This window comes from Pituophis catenifer, unplaced genomic scaffold (assembly GCF_029215685.1).
Source record: "Pituophis catenifer annectens isolate HBS135680 unplaced genomic scaffold, rPitCat1.0.hap2 SCAF_2, whole genome shotgun sequence".
Taxonomy (NCBI): domain Eukaryota; kingdom Metazoa; phylum Chordata; class Lepidosauria; order Squamata; family Colubridae; genus Pituophis; species Pituophis catenifer.
In genome coordinates this window covers 275,648,249-275,664,148 of record NW_027256882.1, presented here as the reverse complement: position 1 = coordinate 275,664,148, position 15,900 = coordinate 275,648,249, and the positions used below count along the sequence as shown (strand labels likewise).

The following is a 15,900-nucleotide window of genomic DNA, read 5'->3' as shown; positions in this document are numbered from 1 at the left end:
GCCAACATCACTGTTAACATTGGCCTTAATCTTCAAGTATTAATTATAGTCTTGTCCAAAACCTAGATGAACTAATTGGGAGTAGTGATAATAATTTTTTAAATATAAATGTAAATGGTGCTTGCCAATAGAGTCTATCACACACACATTTGACAGCGGAAGAGCAGATCTGCAAAAAATTAAAGGATTGTTGAAAGTAAAGTTGAAAGGGAAAATTAAAATGATCCATCATCTTAAAAATGTTTGGAGATAGTTCAGAACTATAAAACTAAAAGATCAGCTCCAAAGTATCCCTCAGATCAGAAATGTTTCAAGAGGTTCAGAAGAACACCACAATAACTAATGAGCAAGATCAGATACCAATAAAGTCTACATAAAGGTCCTCTAGACTTGTTTTCCACATCCAAAACATGCAACTCTTGCCAGAATGTTGGCCAAAAAAATATGCAAAGAATTGATAAAAGATATTCAAAAAAGAAAGAAAATCTCACTTTAAATTGCCCAGGGCAAAGGCCATTGGACCACTGGCTAATGGGTCTGGTACAGAAAGAATAGTAAAGAGCAGCATTGAAGGGAAAGTTAGGATTGAATAAGGTGTTTTATCTCTTAATTCTGTACAGGTAGTCCTCAACGTACAACCACAAGTGAGACCAGAATTTCTGTTGCGAAGCAAAGTGGTTGTTAAATGAGTCGCACCAATTTGATAATCTTTTCACCATGGTTGTTAAGCTAATCACTGCAGTGTTAAATGAATCGTTGAGTTGTAAAGAGAATCCCAGCTTTTACTATTGACGTTTATTGGAAGCCATCTGGAAAGATTGCAAATGGCGATCACATGGTCCCAGGGATCCTGCAACCATCGTATATACATGCGGGTTGCCAAGAGTCTAAATTTTGATGATGTGATCCATGGAGATACTGCGATAGTCATACTGTATGTGTGAAAACTAGTCATAAACCACTTGTGGTGTTGTAACTTCTAATAGTTGGAAATGAATGATTGTAAGTTGAGGACTACCTGTAGAGATATTTTGAGAGTATAACTGAGAGGAAGATAGAGCAAGTTTTCATTTCAGGTTGGCTTATTAGATACTTTTATGAAATTATTAAAAACAGGTAGTTAAAATAGTTGTGCATGTACATTGCCTTTTCACTAGTTTTTGTTGCTAATAGTATAAGTGATTTATATAGATTCTGAGTGGGATTTTAAAAAGTAAGAAGAGGTAACTAGAGGTGGAAGAAGTAACTATGGAAAGATACCAATGCTTGAGTACATGGACAGTTGCAAGATTATCCTCCTTATCTCAAGAGGTCCGAGCTCCGGGCCTAAACCAGTAATTAAGACACAATGCATTGTGAGGCTTACTGGATTTAATGAACTGTACTCTAGCACACAATGAGTTCCAAAAAGCAAATGGATGTAAAGTCAGTGCTGGGAGCATCTGCCTCCCAGTGCGGTTTATCTAGGTGAGCCCTCCTGCCAGCGCAGTCCTCACCCCGTTGTCAGCTGTGCATCGGAACGGCCGATTGGACGCCGCCCGGTCAATCCATGGCCCCGAACAGCTGATTGTTGGCCCATTTGTGCAGCAGCATCGAACAGCTGATCGTTGGCCCGTAACTGGTGTTTCTAAGCAGGCAGCTTGCCTCGCGCCGCACCACCTCCCCGCTGCACAACTGATCCGTGGGCCACTCTCTGCCGAACAGCTGATCCGTGGCGTTCTTTGACACGCTGCTGCAGCCTCCGGTTCTACACCCCCCCATCACCAGTGGAGGAGCTCCTTCCCTTCCTTGGTATGGCAAACCCTGGGGTTTTGGGGTTTGACACCTTATTCTTCAGTTTTCAATGACGTTTATAAGGGTATTGGATTTTTGCACTTGTGTTGGAGACACCTAGGCACTTACGGATTGAAAGGATTAGCCGGTGACATCACTGTTGCCAGGGGGGTGCCCAGTTTGGGGCTCCTTTTATGTCCCCAGCAGGAGCAAAGGACAGGAGCTCACCCCACCCCATGACAGCACTCTGGTCTCGAACGGGAGCTTGCTGCTGGTTAAACTAGCGTCCTAACCATGTGAGCCACTGTGTTCCTACAAGGTACTGGATAATAATTATGTTTGCTTGTTGCAGCATTTGGAAAAGAAGAGAACAAATAAATTGTTTGGTTAAACATAACTTATTATGCATTATATTCACACCTTCTGTTCATCATCCTAGGGACACACAGCAATGCTTAATTCAGGCTGTTGGCATCCAAAAATAAAAGAAGAGTTTTTAACATGTTCCAATGATGGGTAAGTAATTTTTCAAGTATTCAAAAAGTAGACTATTTTGAATTCCTGCCATTTATTTACTTTTAAGATGTTTACCAACTGGGTCTAATCTCATGCTAAAGGATACTAATTAGTTCTAAAGCTAATTTATGAAAGATTCATACATTATATCTCTTAATTTGGGAAGCTCAGTTCATATTTAACAGCATATGAATATAAAGGCTAGGCATGGTTAAGAAGAACTGCTAATTATTTTGTTTATCCTTTGCTTAGCTTCTTTTGCCTTGATGTAGTTCTTAGAATTATTCAGTAATGATCATCAGTAGAAATGATTGTTTTAAAATAAAGATATGTAACCTTTTTAGGATTAAAGATGTTGGCTTTCAAATAACATTTCAAGCTGCATTGTTAAAGGAGTCACTGTGGCTGTTATTCTGCTAGTTGTAGCTGACTTTAGGGGGCTCTGCTTCTTTAAACTATTGAGCCAGTTTTGTCCAAAGATGTTTGCACGTGGCATATGAAAATATGACATTACTCCACAGCCCAAAGTGTATGGCAAAATACGGAACGCTGTTAACCTTCCTATCAGAGGGGTACCTGTTTATCTACTTGCATTTACATGCTTTCTAACTGCTAGGTTGGCAGGAGCTGAGACAAGTGACAGGACTTCACTCTGTCTCAGAACGGTAGGATTCGAACTGCCAGAGTATAGACCTTCTCCAGTGGCTTTTAAGCCACTGAGCCACCATGCCTCTTGCATTTTAAGGAATAACAACAACAACAACAACAACAACAACAACAACAACAACAGCAATAATAATAATTTCATTTTAATTTAATAAAAATTAAAGCCAGTAAAATAATCCATATTATCATCCTCTTTGAATTTAATAATGTAATTTTTTTTTCCTCTGTCACATTAATAGTGCCTTAAAGTAAAGACTTCCTTGAGTTGATTTTAACTCTTAGTGACTTCTTAGCCATATCCATCTAGTTTTCTAGGCAAAAATATGGAAATATTTTTAGAATCTAGAAATTGGATGAATATGGTTTGCCATTGCCTTCCCTCAGAATATTGTTGCAATTTTCTAATCTAATCTGCAACCCTAGGATTTCGAGTTAGATTCTAACCAGATCTGAATCTTCTTGAGATTAAGCATGTCAGTCTGGTACTTCTCCCTGCTATGGGTATTCACAACTTCTACTTCAGCAATGTCCAACCTTAGCAACTTTAAGACTTATGGACTTCAACTCCCAGAATTCCCCAGCCAGGAAGATTGGACACCCCTGATCTACTTGGTGGAAAGTTTTGGAGAGCATGTGGAAGCCAGAGCCAAGGCTTCTGGGGGAAGTGCATTGTAGTCCTCAGGTTTCAGATAGCATACCCTTACTCTATCTGTGATTTCTGCTCCTGTGCTAGATTGTAGTTTTGAAAAGTAGGCATTATGCCAAAATATATTTTAAAATTATGATTCGCCATACTATTACAAATGACTCCTCCATTTACCTTAGGTAGAGTACAGGTAGTTCTCGACATCCAACAGTTCATTTAGTGACTGTTCAAAGTTACAACGGCACTGAAAAAAGTGACCGTTTTTCACACTTTTGGCCATTGCAGCATCCCCATGGTCACATGATCAAAATTCAGACTGACTCATATTTATGACGGTTGCAGTGTCCTGGGGTCATGTGATCACCTTTTGCTATCTTCTCACATGCAATGGGCAGCCAGATTCACATAACAACTGTGGCAAGAAAGGTTATAAAATGGGGCAAATCTCGCTTAACAACTTAGCTCACTTAGCAACATAAATTTTGGGCTTAATTGTGGCTGTAAGTCAAGGACTGCCTGTAGTCCTTTTTAATTCTGAAGTACCTTTTGAAATACACAATTCCAAGGGCACAAAAGAAAACTATGAAGCTGCTTGAAATTCAAGAGGAAATCCTTCAGACAGGAGTTTTCCATCACTGAGTACTTGTTCTTGGGTCTAAATGACCAATTATTTAAAACTTCCATGATAGGAACTTAAAAAGATTGATGTTTAGACAGTTAAAACAATAACAGAATCAAATGTGTCTGGAGGATTTGTTATTGTTTCTAAGCCCAATAAGATATTACGAACGTTCTGTTCTCAGCAGAAAAAGACAAGAAAATTCTTAACATTTCAAAACCCATTAAGTTTCGAACTAATCATTTTGGTCACTTAGGGTTACAAGCATTTAAGAATGTTATCATTCCATCAATTTAAAACTTAGGTTTTTTTTTTTCCTTGGAAGATAGCTCTTGACCTTGAAAAAAAATTATAAATGTCCAACCTTTCCTGTTTTTTTTCTATATGTTATACCAAATATGGGTTCATTTCATGCTGAAACTTCTACCCTGCTTAATTGTCTAAAACTCATGTAAACACGAATGGATATATAGTTATATTCCCCAAAACTCCAAATTGCCTTACGTAATAAAAAAAATATTTGGAGCAATTCACTGCTGGCAGTAAGATTTGTATGTTCACATGCCAGAAGTTAGGACTTAAGGTGCAGCAGTGCAGTACCAGACATTTTATAGATTAACAGGAGTAATTTGTCAGCATGACAGAATTACTTTTCATGCTAATTGAAGTGAAAACTTACTCAGACATTAGCTGAACTTTAAGAACGGATTTTCCAAGCACTCTTTCACTGCGTATGAAGTTCTTGGAAGATAGAAGTTTTTGTTGTTTTCCAAGTTGCAAATATTTGGTTGTTTGGCCAAATAAATAGAAGGTTGTGTAATTCTGCCAAGGATCAGATATGGAAATGGATATGGATATGGGGACAGATCTTCTTGGACAAAATCTGTCTATGTAATCACTATGTATTCACTATGTAATCACTATATAATTGCTAATCAATACCAACTTGGAGGCACATAACCAATCAATCAATGAGTCCAAGCCACCCACACAAAATCAGTCTGCTGCAAAAGATGGCACAGGATACAATTTCACATCCCAAACTACATTTACTTTGAAGCTACATGGAAACCTGAGATCCCCCCCCCCCTGCTATATATATATATATATACACTATGGCATATTGATTTTTGTTCAAGCACATTGCCCAACTAGAGTATGTTTTAGTTAGACAGATCCTATTCGATAGTTGAATATATTCAGATTTCTTAACGCAAATCTTCCATCTGAGGCATAGTATCTTCCGAACTCTTAAACAAATAGAAATTGTTTCAGAAATGATTAATTGAGTAAAATATGTTATATATATTAAATCCAGCTTATATAAATCTCAAACACACTAAAAGATTTTTTTTTTAAAGCAAGGTAATTATTCTTTCTCTGTGAAGGCAGAAAGAAAACATAAGTTCTCTAAAAGAAACCTGAAACATTAAATTTATATAGCTTTACCAATCCTATTTGCTTTTTTTTTGACTTGGGGAGATAGATCTTAAAAGAATGTGGTATACAGATAGTCTTCAACTTACAACCTAAAATGGGATCAAAATTTCCACTGCTAAGCAATGAGGTTATAAAGCAAGACATCATGTTCCCTGTGCTCAGTCGTTCGGTCCCTAGTCATCCCATCACTGGACTACTGGAATGTGCTCTATACCCTTAAAGCAGAGGTGGGTTTCAGCCGATTCTGACCAGTTCTGGAGAATCGGTAGCAGAAATTTTGAGTAGTTCGGAGAACCGGTGGTAAAAATTCTGACTGGCCCCGCCCCCATCTATTCTCTGCCTCCCAAGACCCAGCTGATCACGAGGAAATGGGGGCTTTGCAGTAACTTTCCCTTGGAGTGGGGAGGAAATGGAGATTTTACAGTATCTTCCCCTGTCACGCCCACCAAGCCATGCCACGCCCACCAAGCCACACCCACAGAACCGGTAGTAAAAAATTTTGAAACCCACCACTGCCTTGAAGAGTATTCAGAATCTAGAGCTGGTGCAGAGTACAGCAGCACAGGTAGTTTTGGGCCCCCCAAGAATGACCCCATAACACCACTGCTCCACAAGCTGCATTGGTTACCACCTTGATCAGCTTTAAACCCTTCATGGCATAGGTCCAGGTTACCTGAGGGACTGTCTTACCCCACTGGGGTTGGCCTGTACCACTTGTGCTGGCAAAGGAGGCATGCTGTGGGTCCCGTCAACTTGATTATTCCAGGTGGCAGGGTCCCAGAGGAGGGCCTTCTCTGCTGTTGCTCCTGCCCTCTGGAACGTCTTGCATCCCCAATATGAGGTTGGCCCCAATCCTCTTATCTTTTGATAAGGGTCTTAAAGACATGGTTCTACCAGTTGGCTTGGGGCCTAGTGGGAAGCAGCACAGTGGAGCAATAACAGATCCCACCTCACCTCCCCCACACTCTGCCCCCCCACACACACACACTCCCTCCCCCAGTGCTTTTTGTTTTAATGTTTGATTTTAACTTACTAGGTTTTAGCTTAGATGTAACTGTAAGCCACTCAGAGATACCCTATGGTAAGATGGGCGGTCAATAAATTTTGCAAATAAATAAATAAAAATGTTATGCATTGGTTTAACAACCACAATCCTAGAACTCCCAATTGCCATCATTAACTGAGAATTGTGGATTTCTAAATAGAAGGGTTCCTAGGTAAGGAGTGCTGGGGTGCTGCAAGAGAGAGGGGGGCTTGGAGGTCGGGTGCAGGCCATGTACAAGTTGGGGCACTGCAACTTCCCCACTCCATCTCTGCCTTTTTGGCCCGTCGTGCACAGTGTGGCTAAAATAGAGGCCTGTTATTACCTACATACTCAGGACACTGATTATCCTAGACCTAGGACTTCATAACACTTTTTCCAAAAAGACAGTGAATGTTGGTATTCAGTAAAGATATTGCACAGTTTTTTTAATTGATTTTCTTAATATGAAGCTTCTTTAACTATGAAGAGAACAGAATAGAATAGAATTCTTTATTGGCCAAGTGTGATTGGACACACAAGGAATTTGTCTTTGGTGCATAAGCTCTCAGTGTACAATGTAGAGGACTCTATTGAACCTAGTGCTGCGAGGTTACGGATAATTCGAAAGAGTTCATAGATTTTCTGCCAGTATTTTAATATTTTATAACAAAATATCTTACATTGGTTAGAGAAAAAAATTACTAATTTCTTAGCAGCTTTTTAAACAAGTGAGGTAAAGCTAAAGGTACGATTTCATAAAAATATTTCAATTCCTTCTGTACGAAATATGAAAGATCTTTCTTACTCATATGGTAATTAAGGAGTTCTTAAATGGAATCCAAGGCACAGTGTTTGGCTTAAATGTGATTTATTTGAGATTTGTAAACTTTCTTCAAATGCACAAGAAAAAAAAAATAGGTGGCCTTTGTTATATCTTGCAAAAGGGAATTTCTCAGTTCTGTGACGTTCTAATTATCCTAACCCTCACGTCAAATCAATCTGGCATTTTGAAATTGGGGAGGGGGGGTTCTCTATGTGCTCCCCCTCCCCAATTTCCCACTCTCCTCCCTTTCAGAAAATTAAGGAACCTCTCAAGCTTTTCTAGAAAATCATATATTTGGTTGTGGTACTTCAGCATTACATGAGATTAATGTTTACTTAACCATTTTATGTCTTAATTATGAATAAATACAATTATACATTCATAGCATCCTGACAACGAATGACATGGATCACAGGTCGTGCAGCATTGTATCTAGAACTTACAGTAGTCATGAAATGGGCTTGCAATATCTGTATCCATCTCATTTCTTCAACTGTTGGCAGTCGTTGGAATTTATCTTCACAGAACTAAAGATTTGTATTTCTGTATCCCTCCGGCTCCGAGTGATGGTGATAAGACCTTTTCTGTTTCCTTTTAACTAAAAACATAAATATATAAAATTGAATGTTTAATTTATATGTTTCCATTAGTTGCTTCAATCTTGCCCGGCTATTTTTCACATCATCCATTTTCTTTTTGGCTACGTGTTAGTTTCTTGATACCGAATTGTTTACAACAAATGCTCTTACATATGCTGACTGCTGGTTGGTGGTACTCATATGCTGTGTAATATTAACAGCCTTCATGTTTTTAGAGAGAGAATTGGTCTCCCAAAGTTTTCTGGTTTCCATCACCTTCAAGAATAGGAACTCCAGGGTTATTCCCGAAATCTCTGTTTTTCTTGGCAGTTTGTTTTCTGAGTGGCTAATGGAAACAAATTCGCCATATTCTTTCGGTAGATATATTTAATGCCTGAGGAAATAATGCATTGTTATTACAGGTAGCCAATGATCTATGAGACAAGGGTTTTGTTCTGAGGAACAATCAGTTTATCTTATTTTTTTTAAATGTAACTACAGTTTTGAACGTTTGTTTAAAAAAGCAGTGAAAAACAAATGAATCAAATCAAATGAGTACATATTCAATATCCATTTATTATGCCAAAGGCAGATTTGAGGATGACAACTATGAGTATTCAAAGTCATACAAAGCAAACATAATTGCTTTTGTTGCTGTTGTTACTTTGCACTGAGAAGTTGCAGATATTTTTTAATAAATTAACAAATAAATGCAATAAAAAGATGTTCTTAAAAGTTACCCAGTGTGGTTGTAAAATACATCATAATCAGTTCTATAACTATTGCAACTATGCTGCTGCGATTAGGAATATGGACTGTTCTATATAGGCAAAAGATTGAAACAACACAGAGTTCAAATATTATTAAGTGTTGTACTAAAGCCAAATTGAGAGAGCTAAGAGCTGGATGGGATGGGGATGAGGTCTTCTTATCCCATCAGCTACCTATTTATATTGACACTATATTCTCTGGATCACCAAAATTATTTATTTATAAATAAGGCAGTTATCAATTATAAGGCAAATATTTATTTAATAAATAAATAAAATAATAAATGTATAAAATATCTACAAGCAGATGCTTAGATTGGAAAATATAAATCCATATTCTCTAAGGATTTTTTCTCTTTCAATGCTTTAAATTCAAATTAATGTGCGAGTGTGCATCAGTAGTAATTCAAAACTACCGATACACAGTCACACATTAATGTATTTTTTGGACTATAAGACGCATCAGAGTAAAAGACGCACCTAGATTTCAAAGAGGAAAAGAAGAAAAAAAAGTTTTTGGCCTCCTCACATCCCATTTTTGCCCTCCCCAGCCCCCAGGAGCACTCTGCAGGCCTGTTTTTGGTGAAAGCATGATGCACGGGGGGGGGGGAGTTTCAGGAGGCCAAAAACAGGGCTATATTCGCTCTATAAGTGCACCCACATTTCCACCCACTTTTTTGGGGGGAGGGGGAAGTGCATCTTATAGTCCAAAAAATACGGTAAATCACACATGTGCTAAAGATGAGGAATCATGAAATTCCCAAATAAGCTGTCTCTTGTCATATATAGGATCTCACATCTTAGTTCGAGAAATAGAAAAGACTTGTATCCCTTCAGAAGTCTTGTATCCCTTCAGATCGTTATCTATGGAGATTCTCAGTCATCCAGGTCATGATTGTCCCAAAGGTGCTTTTTCAAAGGCGACTGGACTTCCTTTGTTTTTGCTTGGAGACGTTTCTCTTCTCATCCAACAAGCTTCTTCAGTTCTGACTGAAATTTTAGTCAGAACTGAAGAAACTTCTTGGATGTCACCTTTGAAAAAGCACCTTTGGGACCTTCAGATTGTTATGTGAGTGAAAGCAGGAGCATCCTAAGTGCTAGTCAGGTGGTCTCCACGTTTCTAACAAAACCAGCATGTGGCGGTTAAGATTTCATTGCCATTACATCCCGAAAGTGATACTGCCATAAATCCTATCATACCAGCTCTATATCTTGTTAAGTACTACTGTTTTATGTACCTAAAGCTTATGGCCCATTCAATCTGGCAGCAGCTGAATTGTCATTAAAAAAAATAGCATTCCTACCTGATAATGTGGTTTAGGGAGAAATATTTATTGATTTGTCTTGTTTCTGATATTTTTCTACTGTTTAGTTCCAGACCTTCCTAGTGCTTTATAACAAAAGTGATAGTGAAGCCTTCTGATTCCAAATCAGGCTTTTTATGCTGGAAGTATGACAAAATATTGCTGTGATGAAATATGGGAAATAAAAAACTTTTATCTATGAAAGGCTATGCTAGTACTGATATGAACTCTGTTTAACTGAAAATCCATTTCTTTACTACCGTTGTTTTCCCCAAAATAAATCCGGGTCTTATATTAATTTTTGCTCCAAAAGATGCATTATGGGTTATTTTCCATTTAGGTCTTATTCTGGGGAAAATACAGTACTAAACACCTCCGTCTGGTTGACTATCTTAACTGGGGCTTATTTTTGGGGTAAGGCTTATATTACGAGCATCCTGAAAAATCATGCTAGGGCTTATTTTCTGGTTGGGTCTTATTTTCAGGGAAATGGTACTGCCCAGTAATGAGTAAAAATGCTCAGATAAATTCTCACTGCCTGTTCCATTAAGCCTGTGATGGCAAACCTATGGCACGCGTGCCACAGGTGGCATGTGGAGCCATATCTCTGGGGACATGAGCATTGCTCTAGCTCAGATCCAGCGCTCATGGGCACGCCAGCCAGCTGATTTTCGGGCCTTCCGGGCCCACCGGAAGTTGGGAAATGGGCCATTTCCAGCCTTCTGAGGGCCTCCGGGTGGCATGGGAGAGGCCATTTTCGCCCTCCCCAGGCTCCAAGAAAGCCTCTGGAACCTGGGGAGGGTGAAAAACTGGCCTTCCGGGCCCACCGGTAACCTTTTTGCCATCACATGCCTAAAGAGGGGGGAATGGGGGGAGCGCAGAGGGGTGGGGCGCAGGGGGGCATTGAATTATGGGTGTGGGCATGCGTGTGCTTGACCCCGTCACTCCCCCCCGCTTTTGGTACACGATGGCAAAAAGTTTAGCCATCACTGTATTAGGCTATCTGAACAGCTTCCATCCTAGCAGTTTGCAATAAGGCCTGTAACTGCTAAGCATTAGAAAATTGGTAAATCCCTATTTCTCCCCTGTATTTTTTTCACCACCCCAACCCTTAGTCCTGGATCAAAGTCTTTCTTTCCTTAAGTCCCACCAATTGCCCTGTGAAAGGTCATGCGACTGACCAGTAATAAAACTCCAAAAGCCACTTTTTCTGAGAAGGTACCTGCTTTCTAGTTTTATAGCTATCATTTAAGAGGTTTTAAAATGTCATTGACTTAATCCTATAGTTGGACTATTTCTGAGTCCCATCCCATCTATATTATTGGTTGGTTTAGCCTTTGAATCTGAGGGCTGAGGAGAAGGATTAGTGATGGTATCTCTAAATTGCTCCTAATGCCGTTTAGCTAAAGGACATGTAATGCTCTTGATAATAAGTATACAAGCTAGGTAAGAGGAAAAGTTATTTTTTGTTTGTTTATTTATTTTGAATAGGGAAGAGGCAGAAAACCAATTAATAGCTGTTCATTTTTTCTCTATATTTGTGGCCAGCAGGGGGTGAACTTAAGTTATCAAAGTTATCATGTAGTGATAACTTTGGTAGTTAAATTGAGTGACCAAGGCAGTTCTTTAGTTAAAAATCACTCAGGAATTGGTGCTGAGCATTTGGAGCAAATTAATAAGGTAGGTGTAGGGAATCAGACTTCAAGCTGTCTGCTATTGCCTAAATAATTATTTATAATAGATAAGGCTAATACTGCCTGTATTTTGAAAGAATTTAAGATGTCATCTGTACTTTTACCACTAAATGGTTTTAGTATCGGATTGAATTGTCCAAGAAGATGGAGCACTAGCTCCTTGACATTAGCTTTAAGTCCACCCTGTAATCCTTTTCACACTTTCTAAATTGTGCCAATTGAAAACATGGTCTTGGTTTTGGCACAAATGATCATTTGGTCCTGTGGCTAAAAGTCCTTTCCCCAAATTAAAACGTATGAACAGAATGTAGTGCACTATGTAGTGTATTATCGGATTTATGTATAACGGTGCAGAAAATTTGCAACAGCATAATGAAGGGACAATGTTGAATAGAGAGAGAGAGAGTGGATGTCTAATAGCAATATTCGACAACATGAATTGTGCTTTATCTGGCTTTGAAAAGGAGATTGCAAGCTAATGCTTATGAAGAGAGTTTGAGCGACCTGGGTATGTTTAGAACTGAAAAGAGGCAGATGAAAGTGATATTATCTTCAAATCCCTAAAGGGAATGAGCTTCAGGCTGCTATACACAACTCATTCACTCCTTCATTTCTACTTTTGTAAAAGTAGATAAAAGAGTTGCTCTCGGAACCTAGGACAAGTAAAGTTGGAACAGCAGGCTGTATGCATCAGGCTGCTTACCCATTCATGCTGTGATTTATTAAACTACAAACATTGTTTTAAAATGCCATATGAACATGGCTAATGGGTTGTCACTGAAGTAATAAAAGAACATCTGAAATTTAACATCCAAAGGCTAAAATTGCAAACCAGAGACGTTGCAGACACCATTTCTGTGCGATCAAAGTTTTAGGCAGTAAATTATAGCAAATAGCTAATTTAAACTAAAACTATTCATAGGTTCTGACTGATTTTATGGAAGGCTAATCTAGCGTAGTTAACTTGCTTTAATGTGGAAAGCATTCTGAGGACTTTCTCCCAACCATCTATTTTCTGTGTATTGCAATAAACCTGGATTTCAAATATCCTGTGTAACTTGGCCTAATTATAAAATAAAGGAAAATGTAGGGGAAAAACATATAAATAGTCCACAGAACTGAAAAGTTTGGAATTTTATAAATGCTATCTTTGTATTTCAGGTTAGACCAGTGATGTTCCTGCATTGATAAACATTCTTTTTTTAAAAAAAATTCAATAATTTTGAATTATCCATGGCATAATTCACTGGCTCCCGGTGGTCTTCCGGGTGCGCTTCAAGGTGTTGGTGACCATCTTTAAAGCGCTCCATGGCTTAGGGCCGGGGTATTTATGAGACCGCCTTCTGCCACCAACAGCCTCCCACTGGCCAGTACGCTCACACAGAGAGGGCCTCCTCAGGGTGCCATCTGCCAGACAGTGTCGGCTGGAAACCCCCAGGGGGAGAGCCTTCTCTGTAGCAGCGCCCGCCCTCTGGAACAACCTCCCCCCAGAGATACGTACAATACCAGACCTCCGGACTTTTCGTCGGGCCCTGAAAACTTATTTATTTCACCTAGCTGGGCTGGCTTGATCCCACAGTTTTTGGTTAAATTTAATTGATTTTAATTGGGTTGTTTTAAATTGTGGCCAAAAATATTTAATTATTTTTAAACTGTTTTTAAATTTTGTATGTTCTGTTTTTATTCTGGCTGTTCACCGCCCTGAGTCCTGTTAGAGAAGGGCGGTATACAAATTAAAACAAATAAATAAACAAATAAATAAATAGGACCTGGATATCTTCGAGACCGCCTGCTGCTACCAATGGCCTCCCACTGACTTGTGCGCTTCCACAGAGAGGGCCTCCTCAGGGTGCCATCGGCCAAGCAATGTAGACTGGTGGCCCCCAGGGGGAGGGCCTTTTCTGTGGGGGCACCTGCCCTCTGGAATCAGCTGCCCCCAGGGATACGAAGAATCCAAGACCTCGGTGCCTTCCGCCGTGCCCTTAAGACCTTTCTTTTTCAGCAAGCCGGACTGGCTTAACACATTTTTTAAAATGTTTTTAATGGGTTTGTTACTGTTTTTTAACTTTGGGGCCAAACGCATATATATCTTTTTAACTGTATTTTAATATTTGTATTTATGTTTTTTACTTTGGCTGTGCACTGCCCTGAGTCCTTCGGGAGAAGGGCGGTATATAAATTTGATAATAAATAAATAAAAATAAATAAAAAATAATAGGCAGAAAATAATTTATGAGATTCCCAAATTCTGGCGCTTTCAGATGAAACCAAAATGAGAATAAGAATTGAATTGTCAGGGGACTTTGGTCTGTCTGGCTTTTTTCTTACTACACGTGATAATTTTTCTTGTGAATAAGCAAGATGGAACTGAGTGATATTAAATTCCCGCACAGCAGGTGTTCTATGTCCCTAGCTTCTCTCTTCCACACCCCACAGCCCCCCTTCAGAAATAGAATTGCAGCCAACCTTGAAATGTAGCAGTCTTATGTTTTGTGATTTGTCATCTGAGTCAGTAGTGTGGTTTATCTTACAGCTGGTTTATTGTAGAAAAATCCTTTACAGGATCTGCCTCTTTCCACCTCTTAGCTGCTCAGGTTAGTATTCGGACAACTTTTCAAAACAAAACATGTTCTGTTCTACTTCCTAAGGCTGTCTTAATAATACATCTGAAGCTAGGTTTTCGGTTTTCACTGACATATGTTTTATATATTCCATTTTTACCTCACTTTTCTCTGAAGAATTCAAGGCAGCAATTTCCTCATCTCCCTATATTCTGTCTTCATGTTAACCTTATGAGGTAAGTTAGGCAGAGAGATGAGAAACGGTTTAGTCTCATCCAGTCTTTTCAAGGTCAATGGAAATAGGACTTTTAACTAAAGGGTGGAATTATACAGATGACATGTTGGGGCTATGCATACAGGTAGTCCTCAATTTACGACCACAATTGAGCCCAAAATTTCTGTTGTTAAGTGACACATTTGTTAAGTACATTTTGCCCCATTTTAAGACCTTTCTTGCAGTTGTTAAGTGAATGACTGCAGTTCATAAGTTAATAACCTGGTTGTTAAATGAACTAAACTTCGCTTGTCAGAAGGTTGCAAAAGATGATCACATGACCGTGGGAGACAGCAACATGGGGTGAAATGCTCCCGGTTCGGACTGGATTGCCCTATCTGGTAGCGATGGCGGCGGGTGGTTCGGAGAACTGGTAGCAAAAATCCCTGCCCCCCCCCTCCATGCCCAGCTGAGCCATGCGATCATCAGCGGCTTTTTTTTTTATTTTTAAAAGCATTTTTTCTACAACCTCTTCGGCTGAAAAAATGCTTTTAAAAGTAAAAAAAAAAAGCCTCTGATGATCGCGCGACTTATCTGCGATCATCAGAGGCTTTTAAAAGTATTTTTTTACAACCCCTTCAGCCAAAGAAGTTGTAGAAAAAATGCTTTTAAAAGCCTCTGATGATCCCAGCTGAGTTGCGTGATTGTCAGAGGCTTTTAAAAGCATTTTTTTTACAACCTCTTTGAAGAGGTTGTAGAAAAAATGTGTTTTTTTAAAAAAAGCCTCTGATGATCAGGCAACTCAGCTGGGATCGTCAGAGGCTTTTAAAAGCATTATTTTACAACCTCTTCGGCTGAAGAGGTTGTAGAAAAAATTCTTTTAAAAGTTAAAAAAAAAAAGTTGGCCATGCCCACTCAGTCACATTACCCTCCCACCAAGCCACGCCCACAGAACCGGTAATAACAAATTTTACATTTCACCACTGCAGCAATGGTTATAAATATGAACCAGTTGCCAAGCAGCTGAATTTTGATCACATGATCATCGGGATGCTGCAAAATGTAACTCTGAAAAACAGTCATAAGTCACATTTTTCAATGGTGTAACTTTGAACAGTGACTAAACAAACTGTTGTAAGTTAAGGACTACCTGTATTGATGAAAAATTAAACTTCCTTCATTTTTTGACCCGGTAATGAATAACGTCATCATAAGCTCCTTGTGCCAGTTTTTATCCATTAGGCTAGCAGCATTTTTGGAGGTTCTCAAGCA

The 15,900-nt window shown here is 39.1% G+C and overlaps 1 protein-coding gene across 1 annotated transcript in view; it reads left to right on the top strand.

Moving 5' to 3' along the window:
- Positions 1-15,900, top strand: part of WDR70 (WD repeat domain 70) — a 137,758-nt gene that overhangs the window by 31,517 nt on the left and 90,341 nt on the right. The window contains exon 9 of the mRNA XM_070935938.1: positions 2,213-2,289. Within this exon, the coding sequence (XP_070792039.1) occupies positions 2,213-2,289 (77 nt within the window). The remainder of the gene's footprint in view (positions 1-2,212; positions 2,290-15,900) is intronic.